Source organism: Balaenoptera borealis, assembly GCF_965194805.1.
Source record: "Balaenoptera borealis genome assembly, chromosome: 3".
Lineage (NCBI taxonomy): Eukaryota > Metazoa > Chordata > Mammalia > Artiodactyla > Balaenopteridae > Balaenoptera > Balaenoptera borealis.
Window position 1 is genome coordinate 115,399,767 of NC_138866.1, and position 24,090 is coordinate 115,423,856.

General features: G+C 40.1%; 1 protein-coding gene across 5 annotated transcripts in view; it reads left to right on the forward strand.

Annotated features, from left to right (window-relative positions):
* Positions 1-6,980: 6,980 nt before the first annotated feature.
* MAP2K5 (mitogen-activated protein kinase kinase 5) overlaps positions 6,981-24,090 on the forward strand; it is a 263,618-nt gene continuing 246,508 nt past the window's right edge. For 4 of the 5 annotated variants that reach the window (XM_082383386.1, XM_082383387.1, XM_082383388.1 and 1 more), the window contains exons 1-2: positions 6,981-7,727; positions 13,832-13,880. In XM_082383386.1, the coding sequence (XP_082239512.1) occupies positions 7,593-7,727; positions 13,832-13,880 (184 nt within the window). In that variant the 5' untranslated portion in view covers positions 6,981-7,592. Of the gene's footprint in view, positions 7,728-11,658; positions 11,709-13,831; positions 13,881-24,090 lie in introns of all 5 variants that reach the window. The other variant, XM_082383390.1, reaches the window with a different exon arrangement.

Consider the following 24,090-nt stretch of genomic DNA (forward strand, 5'->3'; position numbering starts at 1 on the left):
AGAAAAATCACAATAATTTTGTTGTTACTCAAAAATTTATGGGTTGGCAGAAACAATTATGCAGCCCCTGAAGCTGGTATGTTAAGGTAACATCATTAACGCTACATAGTATGATTTTTTTTGTAGTTATTTGACATAGCCTTTACTGCTTCTGCTAGAATATATCAGTAACTTTATAACAAGCTGTCTGTAAGCAGAATATTGAATTTATTAACCACAAAGTGATTCATTTTACTCTATTTTCATATAAGTGCATAACTTAAAATCAGATCTAAAAAGTTGTCTACCCTAACCCTAAAGGAAAAATAAAAATATACAAAATAAAAATCCGTACTCTAATAAATAGATGTGAATTTAAAACTCCATTTAAGGAAAATGGATATTTTTATTTCAAAAAATGTATATGTTTATGAATTGGATTAAAATAATTCATAAAAGTAGGAGATTAGGGCTTCCCTGGTGGCACAGTGGTTAAGAATCCGCCTGCTGATGCAGGAGACATGGGTTTGATCCCTGGCCTGGGAAGATCCCACATGCCACAGAGCAACTAAGCCTGTGCACCACAACTACTGAGCCTGCGCTCTAGAGCCCGTGCTCTGCAACAAGAGAAGCCACGACAGTGAGAGGCCCGCGCGCCGCAACGAAGAGTAGCCCCCGCTTGCCTCATCTAGAGAAAGCCCATGTGCAGCAAGGAAGACACAACACAGCCAAAAACAAAAACGAAAAAAAAAAAATTAGATTATCTTGCAACCTTTCTTTACACATAGTATTAAGGCTCTGACTGTGAGATAAAGTCAAAATTTTAGTTTCTTATGCTTTCAAATATCCAAATTTTATAAAATAAAGGGACCAAGAATTTCAAGGTTTGAATTAAAATCTAAATAGTGTCACTTACTTTTAGATTACATTAAAAATCAACAGTCATTCATTCATCCTACAAATCTTTTGCATTGACCATGTTGAAGGCAAATTTTATTCAATACTAATTTTACCTGTCAACAAAATCTAGTAGTTCTGAATCTATATACAGGGTCCATTCAAGCCATACTGAAAGACTACTTCTGTACACAGCTGGAAGAAAACAATGTGTTACTAATTTTTGTGTTTCCAGTATTTGTCATATAATGAAGGCTCTATGTCAAATGAACATGTGATGATTCAAAATTAAAAAGAAAACTTGCCTTCATTTTTAAGAGCTTTAAGAAAAGGATACTTTAATTGGAAATCATATGGATTCTTTACAAGAACAGCAACAAATTTTGAAATACTATCTCAGGTGTAATGAACAAACTTACACTGTTCCATGCCTTCTGAAAAATAAAAGATTGGAATCTTGTTGCATTATCCTTTTGAGGCATCTCAAAAGGTGCCATCTATTTTCTCATACAGGAATTTTACTATTTTAAAGTCAAACAGAATGATGTGTAGAAGTATGTGAAATGAAACAATCAGAAACTACTAGGATGAGTTAGACTTACTCTTTTTAAACAGAACTAGAAATAGTGTGTTGGTAACAAGGAGACAAGAAGAATATTTTAATTGATTTGGCAAAAAATGGAATGGGGTGCCTCTTGAGGAAGTGAGTCCTGTTATTGCAGATGTTCAGAGAGGCTGTATGACAATTCCTTAGGTAAATGTGGAGAGAATTCTTGAATTGGGCAGAAGATTAGATTGGTGATTTTGTAGGTTTCCTTTAACTCTGAAATTTTATTATCATTCTTTCATGGCTGTGTCTGATTTAGCTTGATGTTTATTGCTATTCCACTATGTGTGTAATACAAAGAACCTTGTTTTGGAGATGAAAAATATGGTCTAAGTCTTGCTATACCATTACTGGTTGAATATAATTGAGAAAAATTAGAGCCTTCTTAGTGTCTCCATATATACAATAAGGAGTTTATCTAACACTCACATATTGTTTCTTTGTGTCAGGTCCTAGACTAAGCACTTTACACATATTAGCTCCCTTAATCCTATTTTTATTCCCATTTTTTAAGCTGTGGAAACCAAGAAGTCTTGCTCAATGTCACACATGGTGAGTGTTATTCCATTCCCTGTAACCTGTCTACAGAGTCCAGATTCTTAACCATTACTCTATACTTCCCTATGATGCACAGGATAACGAAGGGAGACGTGCTTTGCAAGCTCTAAAGCCCCACAAAAATGTGAGATATAGTTTGTTGGTTAATATAAAGAAAAGAATATAGATATGTTTAAACCATCAAAAAAGGGAAATAAAGCTTAAGTGATTTGTAGGAACACCAGCCTACTCTACCTGAGGGAAAATGTATTACGTAGAAATTAAATCCAAAGACATCATAAATTAATAAATTAATTCATGTTACAGCATCTAAAATCCACAGTACATACTTGGCGCTCTATGAATATCTGTTGAACTATTGTTTCTGCTTCTGCATGAGTACTGGAATCGCTCCCACTGTTCTTTTCCATTCCTGCCACAACACAAAAGAGCAGACTTTCCCATCACACTTTCAAGGGTTTGTCTCTTACCACTTTTTAAAAAAATTTTTTAAAAATTTATTTATTTTATTTATTTATTTTTGGCTGCGTTGGGTCTTCGTTGCTGCGCGCGGGCTTTCTCTAGTTGCAGCGAGCGGGGGCTACTCTTCGTTGCGGTGCACGGGCTTCTCATTGCAGTGGCTTCTCTTGTTGCAGAGCATGGGCTCTAGGTGTGTGGGCTTCAGTAGTTGCAGCACTTGGGCTCAGTAGTTGTGGCTCGTGGGCTCTAGAGCACAGGCTCAGTAGTTGTGGCGCACGGCCTTAGTTGCTCCGCGGCATGTGGGATTTTCTTGGATCAGGGCTCGAACCCCTGTCCCCTGCATTGGCAGGCTGATTCTTAACCATGGCGCCACCAGGTAAGTCCCACCACTTTTGTCCATGCTTCTTCATATTCTTTTTTTAAACTAATGCATATTAAGCACTATGAGGAAAATACTTATGTTTATTTTTCAGTTGTTATTGTAATACCAATAAATTATATCTTTTTTAAATTAAAATTTCTAAGACATTATTACAAGTGTGTAGAAATGAAACTTATTTAAAAAAAACTTTTTATTTTGGAATAACTTTAGATTTACAGAAAAGTTGCAACTATAGTACAGAGAGTTCCCATATACTTCACCCAGATTCCCCTAATGTTAGCATTTTACGTAATCATTGCACATATGTCAAAACTAAAAAGTCAGCATTGGTACGTTATTACTAACTAAACTCCAGACTTTATTCAGATTTCACTGGTTTTTCATTACTGTCCTTTTTCTGTTCCAGGATTCCATTGAGGATCCCACAATACATTTAATCGTCATGTCTCCTTAGTCTCCTCAGGTCTGTGACAGTATCTTTGTTTTTTGTTTTTTATGACCTTGGCAGTTTTGAGGAGTATTTGTCAGGTATTTTGTAGACTGTCCCTCAATTTGGGTTTGTCTGATGGTTTTCTCATGATTAGATTGGGGTTATGGGTTTGGGGAAGAAGACCCCACAGGTCAAATGCCCTTCTTGTTGCATCATATAAGAGAGTACATGACATCAACATGACATCACTGGTGATGTTAACCTTGATCACTTGGTTAGGATGGTGTCTGCAAGGTTTCTCCACTAGAAACTTACTGTTTTCATCCTCTATTCTCATCATATTCCTTTAAATCAAAATCAACAAGTATTGGGAATTCCCTGGTGGTCCAGTGGTTAGGACTTGGCACTTTCACTGCTGGGGCCCGGGTTCGATCCCCGGTTGGGGGACTAAGATCCCGCAAGCCACGTGGTGTGGCCAAAAAGAAAGAAAGAAAGAAAAAACAAAAACAAAACCCCCAAATCAACAAGTATTTGAATGTTATATGTAGGGACCCACACCCGGCACTGAAGAAGACAAGTGGAATTTTGGAACACAGGAGGCAGTCAACATTTGTTATAAAGTTCGTGGTTCAGTGGGAGTCTATAATTGTTGTTGTCTCAGTCTCCACGATGGCAGTGGTTGTGGGAAGGCCAAGGAGCAAGTGCGGCTCAAGACAGGCAGGAGATGCACATGGTAGTTGCATTCCTACTACTCAACCCACTTTGCCTTCAAAATCCACTCATTCATTTAACAAATATTATTAAAGTGCCCACTGTGTGTCAGGTACTATTTTAGGTACTAGGGACATGGCAGTGAATAAAACACATACCCGTCCCTCCCTCGCCAAGTTACAGTTTAGTGGGGAGACAAACACAGGATTGAGACATGTGGCATGGTAGATAGTGATGAGGGCCAGGAGAAAAGTAAACCAGGGAAGGGGACCAGGATTTGTGCACATCTGCGTGCTCGCATCTGTGGGTGGGGTGGGTTTGGGGCTGGTTTTCAAGACTGTGCTAAGGGAAGGCCTCAACACGAAGGTGATTTTTAAGTCAAGATCTGCAGGAGGAAGTGAGCCATGTGAATATCGGGATAAGAGCAATCCAGGGAGAGGAAAGGGCAAATGCAAAGACCCTGAGGTGGGATGCCTGAGATGTTCAAGGAAAAGTAAGAAGGAGGCTGGTGTGAATGACGTGTGAGAGATCATAAGGCCAGAAGGTATGGAGGGCAGACTGTGTGGAGTTTTGCAGGTCAAGGAAAGGACTTTAGTTTTTATTCTGTACAAGTTAGGAGGCCATCAGAATAGTTTTAACCAAAGGGGTGACTTGGTATTCTAACCCTGGTAATTGGGTTGAGCATAGACCGTTGGTAGCAGTGGCAAGAATGGAAACAGAAGTTTAAGAGAGAAATATAATATAAATATAATGGTAGTTTGGACTGAGATAGTATCTGTGAAGCAGTGGGAAGGGATCAGATTCTGGGTTAAGGATTGGAAATTGGGAGCAATGTAAAAAGAGATGAAAGAAAACATCTCTGAACTTATAGTAGTAAAATGTTAATTTTCCTCATTTAAAAAATTACTTTATAACAAAAAAGATAAATAAGCCAATTTAAAAACAGGCAAAGGACTTGAATAGACAATTCTCCAAAGAAGATATACAAATGGCCAACAAGTATATGAAAAGATGAACATCACTAATCACTAGGGAAATGCAAATCTAAACCACTTTGAGATATCACCTCATACCCATGAGAATATGGCTTCTAACAAAAATGTAGAAAATAACAAGTGTTGGTGAAGATGTAGAGAAACTGGAACTCTTGGGCTACTGGTGGGAATGTAAAATGGTGCAGCCATTGTGGAACATGGCAGCTCCTCAAAAAATTAAAAATAGAATTATCATATGATCCAGCAATTCTACTTGTGGGTATATATCCAAAAGAATTGAAAGTACAAATTGAGTTGGTTTTGCCCATAGTACTATCAATAAAAGCCATTTTAACAAATCATGAGTTCATAGAAAATCTCTGGCTTTGTGGTCTATTTTCTCAAATAATAGGAAATGAACTTTCAATAAAAAGTGCATGGGGACCTTGAACAAATTGTTTGTTTTTCACAAGACTGAAGTGCAGGTGGAAAGGGGCAATTCTTTGACTACCTGGAGGATCTGACTAAATGAATTTCTACCTAAGCTATTCATTTACAATAACTGAAAAGAGATAATTTATCTTCTACAATGGACTTTCAAATTAAATATAAAAGGAATGTAGGGACTTCCCTGGTGGTGCAGTGGTTAAGAATCCACCTGCCAATGCAGGGACACAGGTTTGAGCCCTGGTCGGGGAAGATCCTACATGCCGCGGAGCAGAAGCCTGCACCCCCCAACGAGCGGCACTAGAGAAAGCCTGGGCGCAGCAACGAAGACCCACGCAGCCATAAATAAATAAATAATAACTAACTAAATAAATAAAACAAATACTATTACAAAAAAAAGGAATGCAGATAGAGAAAATATGCAGTAAAAAATTGATATTATACCCAAACTGACCAGTATTTAAATTATTTTTTCTCTCGCATTCATCAACTATTTGACTGTTATAGAGGGGAATGACACTCCTCTCCCACCGAATTTATACAAAATTCAGCCCCTCAAAGTAAAGCGATATGTGGACTTTTCTTAGAGATAAAGGACGAAACTACGCGTTGCAATTTGTAAACAAACTTCTTTATAGGCATTATAGATGAACAAAATTATGCATTTAAAAATCTGAGGTTAACAAGGCATTTAAAAATAACCAAGGGTTATTGCTACTCCCTGTGATATCACTGCGTAAACATTGCTATCTAGTTGAAAATTTATGGACTGTCTAGAATATTTTTTTTCAAAGGTTTAATAAGAAAAGATGATGCCACTACTGCAACTGTACCCAGGCAGTTAAACTCTTCACTGAATTTCTTTACTGTTGCTTTTGAATAGTGCGCTGTTTGCTATTTTAAGGTAACCATGGGGGTAAAGGACCTCACCGAAAAATCCACACTCGCTTTGCTCATTTGGGAGAAAGATGATCCTCCGGATCTGTGACTTGGAAAAATGAAAAAAAGACAACCTTGCTCTTGATCATTTGATGCACAAACCTCCACGAATATTTAGGTACAGGGCCTGATAAAGTAGGAATAAACGAGAGGGGCAGTTCTATTTTTCTAGTCTTCTGAACAGGGAAACAGTACGCATTTTAAGCCATCAATCGGCTTTTGGCGGACCCCTGCTCTAGTTCAGTTTCCTCCTTCTTTTGTTAAATGTTTTCACCTCGCTGAGTTTAATGAGGGTCGGGAAAAGAAAGGGCTGTCACCCGGTCGCCATGTGTGGTCACTTCGCGACAGGGGAGGTGGGGTCTCACGACTGAATAGTCCAGTCGGTCCTCTCACTCCGGCCCCGACGCCAAGCCCTTGCTCTTCGGGTCCTGCCCGCCGGCGAGCGGGGGCGGGGCCGGCCAAGAGCTGCCCTCTTCCAACATGGCGCCGCGGGAGGCGGGTCCCCTCGCCGGCTCCCGGGGTTCCGGCGCCGCGCGTTTTGGTTCCGGAGTAACAGTGCCCTCGCTGCCGTCTTCCCCCTCCTACCGCCGCCTTCCCCCTCCTACCGCCGCCTTCCCCCCTCCTGCCGCTGCCGCCGCCGGGACGCGCGGCCTCGGGTTGCCGGTGCTGAGTCGCGCGCGCCGTGCACTCTGGCTCGGGGTGGGGCAGAGGACTCGCCCCCGACCCTCCCGCGGAGGGTCCTCTCGGCTTTCTTGTGGTCCGGCGGCCCTGGGGCTCCTTCCTAACAGCCCCGGACTGAGTCCCCTCAAGTCGGGGACCCTCCGCTCCTTTAAGGAGGAGTGGACACCTGCCGCCGTATTTCTCTAAAACGGCGTCTTCTCTGTGCTGTCCCCTCACACCCACACAGACGGCAGAGAACTGCAAGATGCCGTTTGCTCTCTTTTCCAACTCCAGAACCTTCTGATCTCCGCTAGTTCCTACTGGCTCCTGCCCCTTGCCCCGTCCACGCTCACAGGGAGACATCCCTCAACCCCATACAGCCTGGGCCTGGCTCCGAGCCTGCGGGCTGCTTCCGGACCACCTCCTCTCTTCACTCCCCCTCCCCCTCTGTCCTCTGACCCTCAGTCCCCTTGTCACCTCTTCGAGCCCCCGCCTAACCAGGAGCCAGGGGGTTCCCCCCTACCAGGATGTGAGCCCCTTTAACCTGTAATGCTGTGGCTGGCCCTTGGCCCCTTCCATGCCATGGAGAACCAGGTGCTGGTGATTCGCATCAAGATTCCAAATAGTGGAGCCGTGGACTGGACAGTGCACTCTGGGCCGCAGCTTCTCTTCAGGGATGTGCTGGTGAGTGCTAATCTCAGTGTCCCTAGCGAGGGGGGCGCAGGGATTTGTAGGGAAGTCAGCACCTTGATCACCACATCTTACCCTGGTGGCCTGAGCTAGTGGCCATTGCTGGCCTCGTATGGGGGCAGTTTTATTTCTTCCACCACAAGCATTGATTAATTGTATAGACTGAAATCTGACAAGTGTGCAGGTCCCTGGGGAAGTAGAGATGAATCAGATTGGACCCCTGCCCTCAAGGAACTCTCAGCCTGGACTGGGACACACACACAGAAGCAACCAACTGGGATACAAAAAGCTGAATCTAGAAGAGAGTTTTTCTCAAGGATTTTTTGGAATGTCCCTGGCCAGATTCCAGCCTGTCTTTCTACTGAGTTCTCTAAACTTGGTAACTAGTGGGAAAGGGAAACAAGGCAACTCTAACCAATCATGTTTCAGCAAGCCTAAGACGTCATAAGTTTTAAGATATTATTTTTATGTACCGCTAAGAAAGAAAAAAAATGGCGACCTGTTAAACGGTGACATGCCACACATGGACAAAACCCAATTTCAGAGATGTTAAAATAGAGGGGAAAATGTGCATCTTAGAGTCAATGACGTAGTCTTACTTTCATAATAAATATTCAAAATATATTTCAAATAAAATCATGGAATGTTAGAGCAGAGGATAACCTTGGAGGTGGCCTGTTGAGCCCTCTGATCTTTTTTGCAGATAGTTACCGAGGAGCAGTGAGGTGAAATGGCTTTTCCAAAGCCATGTTGCTTGTGAGTGGGAGAGTCAGTGCCAGAACTCAGATTTCCTTACTTTACTTGGTATTTATTTCCACATGCTGTAGTACTACTTCTCAGCTTTTAGTATTCATGTGAGATAGAGTACATCGTGCCCATTTTATATTTTGAATAAGTGCGCTATCAAAGGCAGAGCTGACATACCAAGGAGCATGTTGCAAGTACCAGATCTATAGTGGAACTTACCTGCAGGATAAGATGGGGCTGGGTGGAGGTTTGGGGGAAGAGGAAGATCTGGGATGTGGTTTTTGATTGTCATAGGTTACTCAATCAAAATTTGATCTGTGTACCTTCATTTTGACTTCTGGATGTTACTGACCACCTAGAGCATAGAGATCTTCAGTTGTCTGTGCAAGGAGTGCAGAGGCTGGAGTAAACCAGCAGCCTCTGATCTTGTACACATATGCCATCCTTCTCTTTGCATCCAGAGTTCTCCACACGCTCACATGCACATGGATCTCCCTTCATGGTAAGGCCCAGACTCCTTGGCGTGGTCCTCTGGGCCCATATATATATATATTTTAAATAAATTTATTTATTTATTTATTTTTGGCTGAGTTGGATCTTTGTTGCTGCACGTGGGCTTTCTCTAGTTGCTGCGAGTAGGGGCTACACTTCGTTGTGATGCGCGGGCTTCTCATTGTGGTGGCTTCTCTTGTGGCGGAGCACGGGGTCTAGGTGTGCAGGCTTCAGTAGTTGTGGCTCGCGGGCTCTAGAGCGTAGGCTCAGCTCAGTAGTTGTGGTGCACAGGCTTAGTTGCTCTGTGGCATGTGGGATCTTCCCAGACCAGGGCTCGAACCCGTGTCCCCTGCATTGGCAGACGGATTCTTAACCAGTGCACCACCAGGGAAGCCCCTCTGGGCCCATCTTGATTGGCTTGTACCTGCCTGGCACCAGCTTCATCTCTCATTACACCCCCATGAGCATCCTGTCTTCCAGATATATAGAATTAACCGTGAGTTCTCCCAGGTGCCCAGGCCTGCTTCACTGGGCCTCTTTCTTCAGCTCACCAACTCCCACCTGTCCTTCAAAGCCCAGCTTCACTTTTCCTCTGCATTGGTCTTGGTCACATGCCCCTCCTCTGTGTTTCTACAACTTTGTTTTGGCAAAGTATATGGGTTTTGTGCTAATTTTGTCTGTCTCCTCCACGAGATGGTAAACTTCTGGAGGAGACGGACACCTCTGTTTCCTCTCTGTTTCTGATGCTTCATAGGACCCTGAAATATTTGTTTAATGAGGGAGCTTCAAAGAGGATGCACACCGTTATGGTTTTGTGGACAGCACACTAGGTTTTGAATCAAGAAATTCGTGTTTAATTGTAAACTATCCCACTAACTAGGCACGTCACTCTACCTCTCCGAGCCTCAGTTTCTTTATTTGTAAATTAGGGATAATGATACCTGCCTCAAAGACTTGTAAAGATTAAGTGAGATTGTGTCTCTGATGAGAAAGACAAGAGCTTTCTTTCACTTTACTCATTTGAGACAACAGAAGATATTATTTTAAGTAGAATGGTACAGTGTTAAAAACACAAACTGGAGCCAGGCTGACTGCGTTTACATTGTCAGCCTTACCAGACTCACTTGGGCAAGTGTCTTCTGTATCTCAGTTTCTTCATCTGTAAAAAGGCAAAAATAGGGTTGGGGGGATAAAAGTAGTGCCTACCTCACAGAGTTCTGAGGACTAGTGGAGTTGGTATGTGTAAAGTACTTACAACAATCTGGAGCATAGTAAGTGCTCTCTAAGTGTTGTTGTTATTGCAGCAGAAGGGATAGGGCCTGGGCAATCTCTCAGTTGTACGTTGGCTCAAGGATGACTGGCCTAAAAATAAACTTTGCACAAACGGTCCCACCATTGAGAGCTCAGAGTGCCGTGTGCCACATGCTTGCTCAGGTACGCCCAGGTGGAGCGTGTTATGTTGGGAAGGCCTCATGAAGGGCTCGTGACAGTGGGTGCTGTATATCAAGTTCTTGGAACTGCAAGCTCAAATCCTGGAGGACTCCTTAGATCTCTTTTCCAGGTTTACCTTATCTCTTCATTGAGAAATAGGCAGAAAACCAACAGTCACATCAGCATCTTTGGCTTGGAACCTTAAAATTTAAAGCCAAATGAAACCTGGAATGTTCCCTTTCATCTGATATCTCTCCTCACTTCAGTTTTCAAATGAGGAAGCATGAACCCCAGATGGGGAAAATGCTAAAGCCACACAGCTGGTTTGTGGCAGAACCAGACACGGAAGCCGGAAGCAATTTGTAGTCACTGAGTCAACTGGAGCTGAGGGTGTTTTGGACTCACAGTCAGTAGTTGAGGGCTCCATTCACAGCTCCATCAAATGGCTGGGACTCCGTGGGCAAGTCACTGGGCCTCTCTGGGGCCTTTGTCCTTCGTCTGAATAGTTAGGGACTGGTGCATTGTGAAGTAGGCCCAGCTGGTCCTCATAGGCAGAGGCATGTGGGTTATCTGTTTTTCAGCTTTCTGTGTTTCTCCTCTTCCTTGGCAATCCACTCCCCAGTTTGGGGAAAATTGTGCAGGAGATCTGAATGTTCCCCCTTTCCTCTTGCTGTTTGAATGCTCTCTCCCAAGTTCCAGCCCAGATTTCCCCTCATCTGTGAAGTTTCTTCTATCTTAACTGAGACTGTGACTTTTCCTGCCTTCTGAGTTAGCACCTACCGTTTGCTAATTTATGTCTTTTGTTTGGCTCTTTTATCATACTATAAGTGCTCTGATTTGTTAGTCTTTTAGGTTTGTCTCTATCTTTGTGACAGATTATAATCTTCCTAAAGTCAAGGAGCAAGTTTTATTCTTCTGTAGCCTACAGTTTTGTAATCTTTATCCTCCTGGCATGTTATAGATGCTCATTTATATTTTTGGTTTGCTATTTGTTTGACTGATTTATTGAAAGGAAGGAGAAGAAAAGGATCAAGAAATGATCACCAACAAGATAGGTGAACTTATGTGCTCTTTTGAAACTTTCTTTAGGTTGAGTAAAATGTTGAGAATAAGACAGGGTCATTTTGAAATAAGTCACTTAAAATACAACTGGAAAATACACATAAAATTAAATGTGCCTGCTTAGAAAAGACCAGGAGATAGTGATTTTTACCTCTTTGTCATTATTATAGCCCCACTTTATTTGCTTTAACAGAACAAGATGGTCAGTTGTGTTCACGTGATTCTCATGATTCTCTCAAGCAGGTTTGCTTTTTCTTTCTCTTTCCCCCCCCCTCCCCGCATTAGTTGTAAAGTTTGTGTGGCTCCTTGTTTATGTTGATGGGCAAAGGAGGCCATTGCTTCTCAGCAGGGTTTTCAGATGGTTGTTAGAAGTTTGCTGTTTGACAGGTTCTGCTATTCATAAGTAGGAAGGATCTTGAATTAGTTTGCTAATACTGTAGGGTTCACATCTCAAGATTGGTTGTCTGGAAGTAAGCAGTGATAACCTAGACTTGGAGGGTTGGGGCAGTGGAGGGTCCCCCCCCCCCCACCCTTTTTAAACCAATACTCGCTAGTCCTCAGTAAATGCTGTGGAAGGATGAAGTGAACCAAAGACCATCCTCCACTGATTGTCAGGTGCTGAAATTTAGGGTTTCGTTATGAGGTAAGATTTGTAATGTTCCAGTCATCAGTGACTTGTTTTATTTATTTAACAGACACTAATACTTGCACTTACCATGTGTTAGACACTCTTGTAAGCACTTTATAAATATTAACTCACTAGTCCTACAAGATAGGTACAGTTATGATCTCATTTTTACACAGAAGGAAACGGAGGCACAGAGGAGTTCAGTCACTCAGTGACTGAACGGCAGAGCCAAGGTCCAACCCTAGCAGTTTGGCTCCTGTCCACACTCTCAGGCTTTACACTGGCTGCTTGTGTACTCTATACTCGCTCAACCGTTTTCATTTAGCTGTCAATAAATACTTTCTACCTACAAGTATGTAGAAAGGATTTTTTTCAACACTAAAATCTTTTACAAATACTTCCACAGAAAGTTGTTTCATTTGCTAAGACTAGAGTAAGAAGAAAAAAATAATCTCTTTTGGCTCTAGTGAGTGAGGGCTGCCTAAGATAGTTCCCTTTGATCAATTTTATATGCACAGATTTATTTAAAACACACACACACACACACACACACAGTAGAAACAAGGCTATTATGCAAATTGCCACTGCAGCAAAAGCTTCTAAAGAACTGCCTTTAGAAGGAAGTTGCAGCCACCACCCTGCTAAGTGCCCTGCTTGGAAGGGCTGTGGGCTCCCTGCTGAGAAATACTGCAAGTGGCTTTGTCAGCTGGCTGCCTGGTGCTGTTTGTGGCACAGCCCAGGAGGGACGTTGTGGCAGAGCTCCCAGAGAACAATGAGGTTTGCAGACCATTTGGGTTGGACTGGACATAATGGAGGGTCACTTTTCCCATAATATTTCTTGAAGGTGTTCTGTACCTCTTTAAATAAGCTGTCTCTGTAGACTATTTTTTAAGTGTTTTCAACTTTATAGATTCATTTAAACATTGATATCAGGTTATATACACTTTTTCTTTTGTAGGCTAGATTAACTTTATTTTGGTGTCATTAAATATGTTTTTTAGTTGCTCAAGAGTAAAGGTTGATAAGAATTGTTTGTGTTAAATGTATTGTAGTATTGTAGATTTACATCATCATCATGGAAACTTGTTTTTTGAACTCTTCCCAGTATGAATGCAAGGAAAGGTGTTGGTAGTCATATATCCAGAGTTATATTTGTTGAAGGTCTACAGTGTGTTAGGCCAGTTCATGTTCATGTTTATTACATTATTTAATACCTTTTACATTACCTCTGTAAGCATTACTAGACCCACATTGGAGGATAATCAAATTGAGGCTCAGAGAGGTTGAGTAATTTGTTGCTAGTCACACAGCTTGTTTAGTGCAGAGCTGAGCTTCAAACCCAGGCCAGTCTTGACTCCCCAAACCTCTTTCTCTACTAACAGTACATTCCTTCTATAGCCTCCCATAGAAGAAACTTATTTTTTTTTTATAAAAGCACAACAGTGTAATTGTCTATGCTGTTGAATCGAGAGTAAAAAATTATGTTATTAGTACAGAGTGGAAAGGATTTTTTAAATGATTGATCCCCTCCCCCAGTATAGAGATTTAAGCTCCAGAATAGAGATTTAAACTCTGCACTTAGATTGCTGGGCTAAGTGTGATTATGAGCTAATGTTTTTATAGTTTATGCCAACATTTCAAAAATCTTTTCCAGGCTCTCCTGTTTCCTCTAGGATTTGCCACATGTTAGCAATAAAGAAGATGGCTAATTGTGTTCCTTTATTCTTTCTTTGTTTAGGATGTGATAGGCCAGGTTCTGCCTGAAGCAACAACCACAGCATTTGAATGTAAGTCTGGTTTGTATACTTTCTTGACTGTTTCTTTCTGCAGTAATTTTTCAAAGGGTTTATGGGTTGCGTTACTTTAGAAACTGACAAAAACAGATTATTTATGATCATCATATGGTACATTTAAATATTTATAAATTAATGCAAGTTTAATGATGATACTGAACCAAGTAATATTTTCTTATTTAATCATATCCTGGGTGTGCATATTTCTGTAATATAGCTTTAATTACCAACATGACCTTTATCTGCTCTTGCTCCTCACTGTAATAATATTGTGGGACAAAATGAAACGTGTAAACTACCTGTAGGCCAGTGATTATTGATTAAAAGATTTTAATCCTTTGCTGCTTTAAAACAGCAACAGAGTAGAACATTTAAGTGAACGTTGCGTGGAGTAATTCTGTTTTATTGGGGCTTGGCATGGCTGTTAGATGATGGCAGCAACACTTCAGGTCTTGAGTCCTTCCCACCCCCCCAAAACAATTGGCTTGGGGACTGGGGTGGGGGCAGGGTGTACTAGAAAAGTGGTTTTGACATAAGCCAGAGGGAGGTCACGGGCTGAGTAATGTTAAGATGAGAGTTTAGTCAGCACAGGGGCTCTGGTGTTAAGAAGGATAAAGTAAGGATCTGTAACTGTGGTCCCATCTTTTCTCAAAGATGTGGTCTGCTTTTCCATGTACAAAAATGTACATTTTCTCCACATGATTTTTTCCTTTTTGTTCTTGTTTTTTAAGGAGATGGTTAACTACAGAGAGTACAATTGTCCTCTCTTTTATTTATGTTCTCTTGGGGGACAATTTGGCAATACTTACCAAAATATAAAATGTTCAAAACCTTTGACTCAGCAGATCCACTTTTAGGAAGCTGTCCAACAGAAATACCTACACATGTGTTGAATGCCCTTCAAACAAAGTGTTCCTTGTGGAATTTTTTTTTTAATTTTGTCTGCGCCGCACAGCTTGCGGGATTGCAGTTCCCCGACCAGGGATTGAACCCGGGCCATGGCAGTGAAAGTGCCGAATCCTAACCACTAGGCCACCAGGGAACCCCCTGGAGTTATTATTATTATTATTATTATTATTTTTAAAATTTATTTATTTTTGACTGCGTGGGGTCTTAGTTGAGGCACGCAGGATCTTCACTGCGGCATGCGGGATCTTTTGTTGCAGCGCGTGGGCTCTTCATTGTGGCATGTGGGTTTTCTCTAGTTGTGGTGCGTGGGCTTCAGAGCACGTGAGTTCTGTAGTTTGCGGCACGCGGGCTCTTTAGTTGAGGAGGGTGGGCTCAGTAGTTGTGGCTTAGTTGCCCTGTGGCATGTGGGATCTTAGTTCCCTGACCAGGGATTGAACCCGCGTCCCCTGCATTGGAAGGCGGATTCTTTACCACTGGACCAAGAGGGAAGTCCCTGGAATTATTTTTAATAGCAAAAAATTTAGAGGTAAGCTAAATGCCTAGAATAATGGATTAATAAATTATTTATCCATAGTCTGAAGCATTAAGCAGTGGCTAAAAAGAATGAGAATTTTAAGCATTGACATAGAAGTATATTCATGATATACTGTTGAATAAATAAAATATGTATGGTATGATCTCATTTTGTAAAATATTTAATCCCTCCTCCTCCTCCCAACTTCATGTATATATTGAGAGATGAAAGTCTGAAGAGGTGCCCACTGCAGTGCTTTCCAGTGGTTTCCCCTGGAAAGTAGACTTGGGGCTGGAGTGGGGGAAGAGTTGGCCGAATGAGCACAATTTTTTACTTTATATCTTTCTCTATTGAATGTTTTTCAACAATCATTTCATGGTTTTAAAAGCTACTTGAGAACTCTTAAAATAATTCGTATTGTATTAACCACACTGGACTCCATATACTACTGAAAAATAGTATGTATATCTGAAATACATATTAGTGTTGCAAGCTCTTCAGACCCCTTGGAGTAACTCCTTGGGGGTGCCAGGGATTTCACAGACAGTCTGGTAGTTAACATTTGGAGTACTTACTGTTGCCAGATGCTTGTTAAGAGCATTCTGTGGTTTATCTCATTTAATTTAACCTTCACAAGATCCCCATGAAGTACTTTGAAGGACAGTTATTAGCTCTGTTCTAGTTGAGGAAAGGACATCTCCTGTAGGCAACTTGTTCAAGTCTCACAGCTAGTAAGTGGTAAAGTGGAACTTCTCATGTGTGTATTCTCAACCACTGTTGAGACTTGTTCTGAGAGTTGTCAGAATTCTTGATATTGTATGTTCTGATTGTTTTTAAATGTGGCAAAAAAGAAACTTACCTTGTTCTTTCTACTTCTTGCTTTCTGGGTCCCTCCAAGTGGCTCGATGTACCTGTGCCTTACTGGCTTTCAGAGTTAGGGTTCATAGTGGTAATGCTGATTATTTTAGCTATCATTTATTGATGGCCTGCTCTGTGCTAGGCAGTGTACTAGATGGTTTACCTGGATTGTTGCTAATCTTTGCAACAACTCTGTGAGGTAGGAAAATTATATTTGTGAGGAAATTGAAACTCAGAGACATGAAAAGATTGTTGAAAGTGATCAGCTAGGAAGTGGTGGAACCCATACTCAAATGCAGTTCTGTTTGACTATAAAACTTGCACTCTTTATAACCAAGTGTGTTGAAAGCCTGTGAAGGGTGTTAAGTATGGTTTATGGGTGTGATGGAACAACTCTTGAATAAATAAAACTTTGATCAAAGAAATACTTATGGTAATATATTTAACACGAAAAGTACACTTAACACTAACAGAAAAAATGTTTAAATTTCTAGGTTTAACTTCTTAGAGATCACTTTCCTTCTTTTCCCCCAACAAGGGCAGAAGCTCTATACCCATCTGCATCTGGATCAGTTTTAGGTGAAAAGAATAAGAACAAAAATACACAGAGACAAAATAATGATAGTTCTTTGTTTTTTTGTGCTTAGATTATTGTGTACTTTCCATTATAGAATTAAAATCCTAGGCTGGCTTTTTTTGTGATTGTTCTAGGGCGACCTTATTTTCTGTACCAAGGATCTTCACTAATAAATGAAATCTATGTATAAGAAATAGTTGGAAAGATGTAGTTTATAAGCTAATTTGTTGAAATTTTTGAGCTCTTTCAGTTGTTTATGGTATGATGGAACAACTCCTGAATAAATAAAACTTTAAGATATTTATAGTAATATATTTAATACTGCAAAGTATACCCAACACTAACTTATACAAAAGAGGTGTTATATTTAGTGATATGAATTAAGCAACGAGAGAAAGGACAGTGTCAAATTTACCTGTTTCACATAGAGTAAAAGAGTTGAGTAAGTGGAAAAGAGGGGAAAGGTTAGGTTCTTTTACTGATAATTCAGTTCTAAGAAATGCCATCTCTTCGGTGAAGCCTCCGATCCCCGCAGGTGTGGTTAATCTCTCTGGGCACTATACTAGAGCACATAACCTATTGGGCCTCCCTTCCGGTTGGTTGTGTGCCAGATATTGAATGACTTGGTGACAGAAACCATGTTTTATTTCACTCTTGCTTTCTTCTTAGTACAGTTGGCCCTTTGTATCTTTGGATTCCACACCTGCCCAATTCGTGGATGCGGAACCTGTGGATACAGAGGGCAAACTGTACAATGCCATTTTATATAAGGGACTTGATCATCCACAGATTTTGGTATCCTCTGGGTCGGGGGGAGTGGTCCTGGAACCAATACCCTGTGGATATTGAGGGACGAGTGTACTTTGTGCCTTGTAGGAATACCCTTGTTGAATAAGATGGAATGTTATATATGTCCATATTCAAAAGAGAACTGTAAAATGCATGTAACCTAAAGCTTAGTAAGTAATTTGCTTTTTTTCGATTATTTTTGCAGTTGCGCAGGCGTGGGATGTAATTGGTTGGTGGTGGACAATTCAGGCTCCAGATTCAAATTCCCACACTTGACTGGGCCCTATGTCCCAAGGGGGCAGAGGGTCTATAGTGGTTATATTCTTTCTGATTTCTATCCCAGGGATGGTGTTTCCAAGTGGATTTAGGAGTGAATGAGGGGAGGTAGTCCCATGTGTGCCAAACTTACCTCTTGGACTGATGGCCCTAAACCTCGTTTTTTTTTTTTTTTACCACTTTTAGGTCCTTTCTCCCTTAACAATAAGAGCACAAATGAAAGTACTACCTTTCAATAAATAGTGTCTGATTTTTTTTTTCTTTAATTAAGAAGGTATAGATGATCTTTAAAAAAAATTCAAGCAGTATCGAAATAAAGCAACAAGTAAAAGTCCCCATCTCCCCAATTCCCTAGTTAACAGTTTCTTCTGTATCCTTCCAGAAATCTTCTCATATATAATATATACTGGATTGCAACTAGTTTCCCCTGCCCCCACTTAGTAGTATGTGTTGGGCCTCTTTCTAACATCAGTGTGTACAAGTCAACTTCATTCTTTTAGATAATTACATTATACTTAATTTTATGGGTATGACTTAATTTAACCTGTTGATGGACCAGTTTTAAATTTAAGATGTTACCAGTTTTTTAGTAGTATTAGAAAAAATGCTGCAGTCAACAGCATTATCTCTTATGGCTTTCCACTTTGTAGAAATGTATTTGTAGGATAAATTCCTAGGATTTGGAACTACTGAAACAAAGAGTACCCGTATTTTACGTTTTGATAGATATTTCCATGTTGTTCTTTAGAAGGTGGAGCCAATTTGCACTCCCACCAGCAATTTTTGAGAATGCCCATTTCTCTCTACCCTCACCAGCTCTTGAGTCCAATAAACTTTTTAGTTGATGTCAATTTGATATGTGAAAAAGATTATTGTATTATTGTTTTATTTTTATTTTGTATTTCTTCAATTATAAATGAGCTTGAGCATCTTTTCATTTATATTTTGGTCATTTGTATTTAATTTCTGTGAACTATTTATCACCTTTGCCCATTTTTCTATTAGGTTATTTGTCTTTTTCTGATTGATTTAAGAGCTTTCCAATATTAAGAAAATTCCCCTTTGTCTTAGATGTTATAAATATTTTTGTTTAGTTTATTGCTTTCCTTTAAGCTTGTTTTGGTCCTTTTTTCCTCTTTTTTTCCATAGAGAAGTTTAAAGTTTTTACAAGAACCGATTTGTCATATTTTGTGACTTCTGGATTTATGCCATGCTTAGAAAGGTCTACATTCCAGGATGTTGAAAAAACATTAATTCAAATTCTTTTTTCTTCCTACTTTAATGGGGTTAAATATACACACACATTTATAAATATGTATGCTTTTATGTGTTTTTGTGTGGATTTTTTTTTTTTTTGTAAAACAGCATGTGTTTTTATTGCAAAGGCAGAAGATTTTTTTTTTTTTTGGGTACCATCTTTCAGTTTATTTTGGTGAAAGGAGGAGTCAGGTGGTGATCCAGCTTTATTTTTCAAGCAGATAGACAGTTGATTCCATACTGGTTATTGAATAATTTGTCTTTTCCCAGATGTGAGAACACTTCTGAGATGAAGCTAAATTCCATAACCATAAAAAATCTTGAATGTTTGCATGTGTGGGCCCTACGTATGCTGTAGGAGCTTGACATTCATATAGGCCCAAAGATCCCTGCTGATTTTCACAATTTCATTAACAGATTAATGAGTACACCAACATGTGAGGTGATGGAAATCAACTGTGCCCACTAATGAGTTTCCTGTGCATATCTGTTACATGTGTACCTCTCCCTGGATTTTCTCTAGACAAGTTACTGCTGTAAAATTACTGTTGGGCTGGTGTTGCTGGACAGTAAAATCTTACTGTTGATGTGAAAGATATGTTTTAAGTCTATGTAGACAAACACTGACTTATACCTATAAATACCATATGGGCCTACTTTTCCGTGATACTCTGACGTCACATATTCTGATCTGTAGCCCTCGTAAGGATCTTCACACTGGTCAAACCATGTGTCTGAGTTTTGGTTCAGAAAATGCGACTATAGGATAAATCTTTATTTTATTTGTTTTTCTTTAACCGTGACCATTTTATACTCACTTTTCATTGAATAGATTCCTTTTCAGTTTTATGAATTTCTGGAAAAATTCTGGGAAATATGAAGTTTTATTTTCTTACAGTATAGCATATGTAAAAGATAACTGGTTGCTTATAAGAAAAACTGGGTAGGTTAATGAAAAATTGTAATTCACAATAGATGTACACTGAGTCTAAAAATTAACATGTAAGAGTTAATTGTGTATCCTTAGAATTTGAGACTATTTGAAGAGAGCTTTAATTTATTGAAATTTTGTTTTGAAGTATCATCGACGCAAAAAGTCCTAATCTTTTTTAGTCTCGTGAGAGTAGTTATTATTATTAGTAGTAGGTATTTGTAGTCTTATGAGTTATTATTAGTAGTAGTAGGTGTTAGTAGTCTGGCTGTTTTACCTGAGAATTAAGAAGTTTAAGTCCTTTACCCAAGCACCAGGCTAGTTCCTTGAGGGCAGTAGATAATGCTGCTCATTTTTGAATTGCTAGAAACCCAGCATAGTACCTGGCACATAGTAGACTCTCAATTTGTGTTTCTGGAATGCATGGATGGTTGAAGGAATGAAGTAATAAGGACAAGCAAATATATCCAGCATGTGATGACTGCTCAAAACCTCAATTTGGTTTAGGTCACCATCATCTCTTACCTAGACTAGGACAGTGGTCCTCTAACTCGTCTCCTTGTTTCTGTTTTGCCTCCATATAGCCTCTTATCCACACAGCAGCCAAAGAGATCCTTTTAGAAGTTAAGTGAGATCACTACAGTCAAGACCCTCCAGTGGTTTCCTTCTCACTCAGGAGTGATAGCCAAGTCCTTAACATATCCTACAAGGCCCTGCCCTTCCTCATCTTCCCCCAACTCTGCCCCACCATTACTTCTCTGAACTCGTCTCTCTCCCCCATCTTATTCTCAATCTGTTGCAGCTACTCTGGCTTTCTTTCAGTCTCTCAAGCATGCCAGGTATTCTTCTGCCACAGGGCCTTAGCATGAGCTGTTCCCTCTGCCTGGAACATTCTTTCCCCAGATATCTGTATGATTCACTCCCTCATACCCTTCAGTCTCTCTCAAGTAGAGTGTAAACTCCATGAGGGCAGGGGTTTTCCTTTTTCCACTGTTATTACCCCAGTGTCCAGAACATTGCTACATAGTGGGCACTTGAATATTTTTTGGAAAGAAAAAGGAAGCAAAGAAGTAAAGAAGGAATCAGGAGGTGGGAGGCATGGAGCTAAATTAAAATTCATGGATATGAAGATTTAGCCTTAGAAACTATGGCCTCTGGTCCTGACCAGATCTTAGATTCCACACCTGAGAAGTGTTCTACAGTGACCAACTCTGGGGTGCAGGGCAACTGAATCAGTGTGAGGCCCAGAGCTCCTCAGGGCATTTGGTTGACTTTACGCCTTGGGAAGAAGGTTGGAGAGTTCCCCAAAGAAGAGAAATGGGGACCGAAGCCCCTTGTGGTTCATGATTTGAGCTCAGAGAGCACTGTCTTAGTGTTTCAATGTTCCTCTCACTCCTGTTTAAATGCTCATATTTAATATTTGTGTTTTCTAATTTTACATGTGTGGTTCAACTGATTTGTAGTTGCTAATTAAAATAATTCTGTGGTTAATGAGTGGAAAAAAAAAAAAAAAAAGAAGTGTTCTAAATTTGACAGCTTTTCTGGTAATTTCCTATTGATGCCTTTTTAACCTCTACAGTTATGTTTTCATTTCTTTCCTCTTGCCTTAGAAAAATGCCTTTGCTGTAGTTCTAATTGACTCTTCTTACCTGGCACTGAAGTAATATGACAAATGACATATAAAGTACAGTATTGCCTTAACGTTCTGTTGCCCTTGGTAGAAGCTAAATTGTTTTTCTCGAAAGCCCACTTGAGCCCTGCCGCTGCACTGGGTGCCGTTTGGCTGAGCGCTCCCCAGAGTCTGATTTTTTTTGCTGTTTACTCAGTAGGCACTCTGCTTGCCATTCTGACCGCCCCTTACCTGAGGCTGCGTCTCCGCTCTCGGACCTTTATGTTCCTCCTCTTGGTTTCTCTTCTGGATTGCACGTTGCTTGAAATAAAATCGCTAACAACATATGGCCTGTTATGATTGTCTTTTCCCAAACTCTGCCATTTTGTATATTTGTGACACACTGCAGATTTTGTGAAGATTGCTTCATAATATTTGTTTACCATCTGCTGCACTCTATTTGGTATCTTGCTAGGATTTTTGCCTCCATTTTAAGTGACATTAACAAAATCCAGCCAGTACATAGACTTTCTGGTTCTACTTTTGCTTCCCTAATGTGCTGGAAAATCATATTACTATGCTCCAGGCAACTGGAGAAGCCTGGAATTCTCATTGTGAACCAGTGTATCAGAGTGCTCCCCCTCCTCTGCCTTCTTGGTCATATCTAGTCATGCTTTTTTGGTCAGAGGGCAAAGAACCTCCATGTGTAAGACAAAAAGAGTTCAAATTATTTTTTTCTGCTTCTCTCTACTTCATGCCATGGCTTTCTAGTGTTCTTCAACATATTTATACCTTTGAAACTCTTTGTGCCATTTTAGTAAGTTTTTTATGATTTATGTTTCCAGTTAGTGTACTTTTTATAGCTAATCTGGTTTGATAGGCCCAGCCAGGGTCTTTGCTAGATGGGCTGGCTGTGTATATCCAACTTTTTATTCAGAAAAGTATTTTAAGTTATTGTCATACTAAATTGCTTGGTATGTATTTCTACTTATCCTTCACTACTCATTCCTCTCAATTCATTGTCTATTAAATTTTTTTTCCAGCTTTACTGAGATATAATTGACACATAACGTTGTATAAGTTTAGGGTGTATAGCGCATTGATTTGATCATTACATATTGCAAAATGATTACCACCATAGTGTTAGCTAACATATCCATCCTGATGCATAATTACCATTTCTTTTTTGTGGTGAGAACATTCAAGATCTATTAGCAACGTTCAAGTATGTAATACAGTATTATTAGCTATAATCACCATGCTGTACATTAGATCCCCAGACTTTGTTAATCTTGTAACTGGAAGTTTATACCCTTTGACAAATATCTCCCCATTTCCCCACCCTCCAGCCCCTGGTAACCCTGAGTTTGGGTTTTTTAGATTCCACATATAAGTGCTATCATACAGTATTTGTCTTTCTCTAACTTTTTTTCACTTAGCATAATGCCCTCAAGGTTCATCCATGTTGTCACAAATGGAAGGATTCCATCTTTTTCATGGCTGAATAATATTCCTTGGTGTGTGTGTGGGTGTGTGTGTGTGCCTGGGTGGGTGTGTGTACACATCTTCTTTATCTATTCATCATTGATGGACACTTGAGTTGTTTACATATCTTGGCTATTGTGAATAATGATGCAATGAATATTGGAGTGTAGATATCTCTGTGAGATTCTGATTTCAATTCCTTTGGATATAGACTTAGAAGTACGATTGCTGGATCACATGGTAGTTGTAGTTTTAATTTTTTGAGGAATCACATACTGTTTTCCATGGTGATTGTATCAGTTTACATTCCCACCTACTGCACACAAAGATTTTCATTTCTCCACATCCTCACCAACACTTTTTCTCTCTTGTCTTCTTGATGATAGCTATGTAACAGGTGTGAGGTGGTACCTCATTGTGGTTTTCATTTGCATTTTCCTGATGATTAGAGATGTGGAGCACCTTTTCTTGTACCTGTTGGCCATTTGTATGTCTTCCTTGGAATTCCTTGTGTTTAGAGAGATGTGTATTCTCATTTTAAATGTCAAGGCCAATGGTTTGCTCTTGGGTTGCCATGAGGGCATCTGATAGCTTGGATTTTGCCTCTGGGCCAGAATCATTAGTCTTCTCTTCTGTGTAATTACTTTTCCAACTCAGTCTCCTTTCTGACAAGAACGAGGAGTCTTCATTAAAACTAGTAATTACAGATATTAAAGAATGAAGCAGAGTCCTCTAAAGAGCAATCTGTAAAGGAGAGCAGTACCTACATAAAATGGAGGCTCTTATTAATCCATAAAACTATTAATCACTGTGTCATATAAACCTGATTTTATCCTCAGGCTTTATTAGAATGCCTCTTTCAACTTACCTTGTCTCCTTATGGGACAGCTCCAGCACTTTAGGTTTGCATCAAAAGCTATTCTGGCCTTTTGTCCTCAGTTTTCTGTCCACTTAAAACAAAGTGCCCTTTAGTGTTTCATAGCTGCTTTCTATGGAACT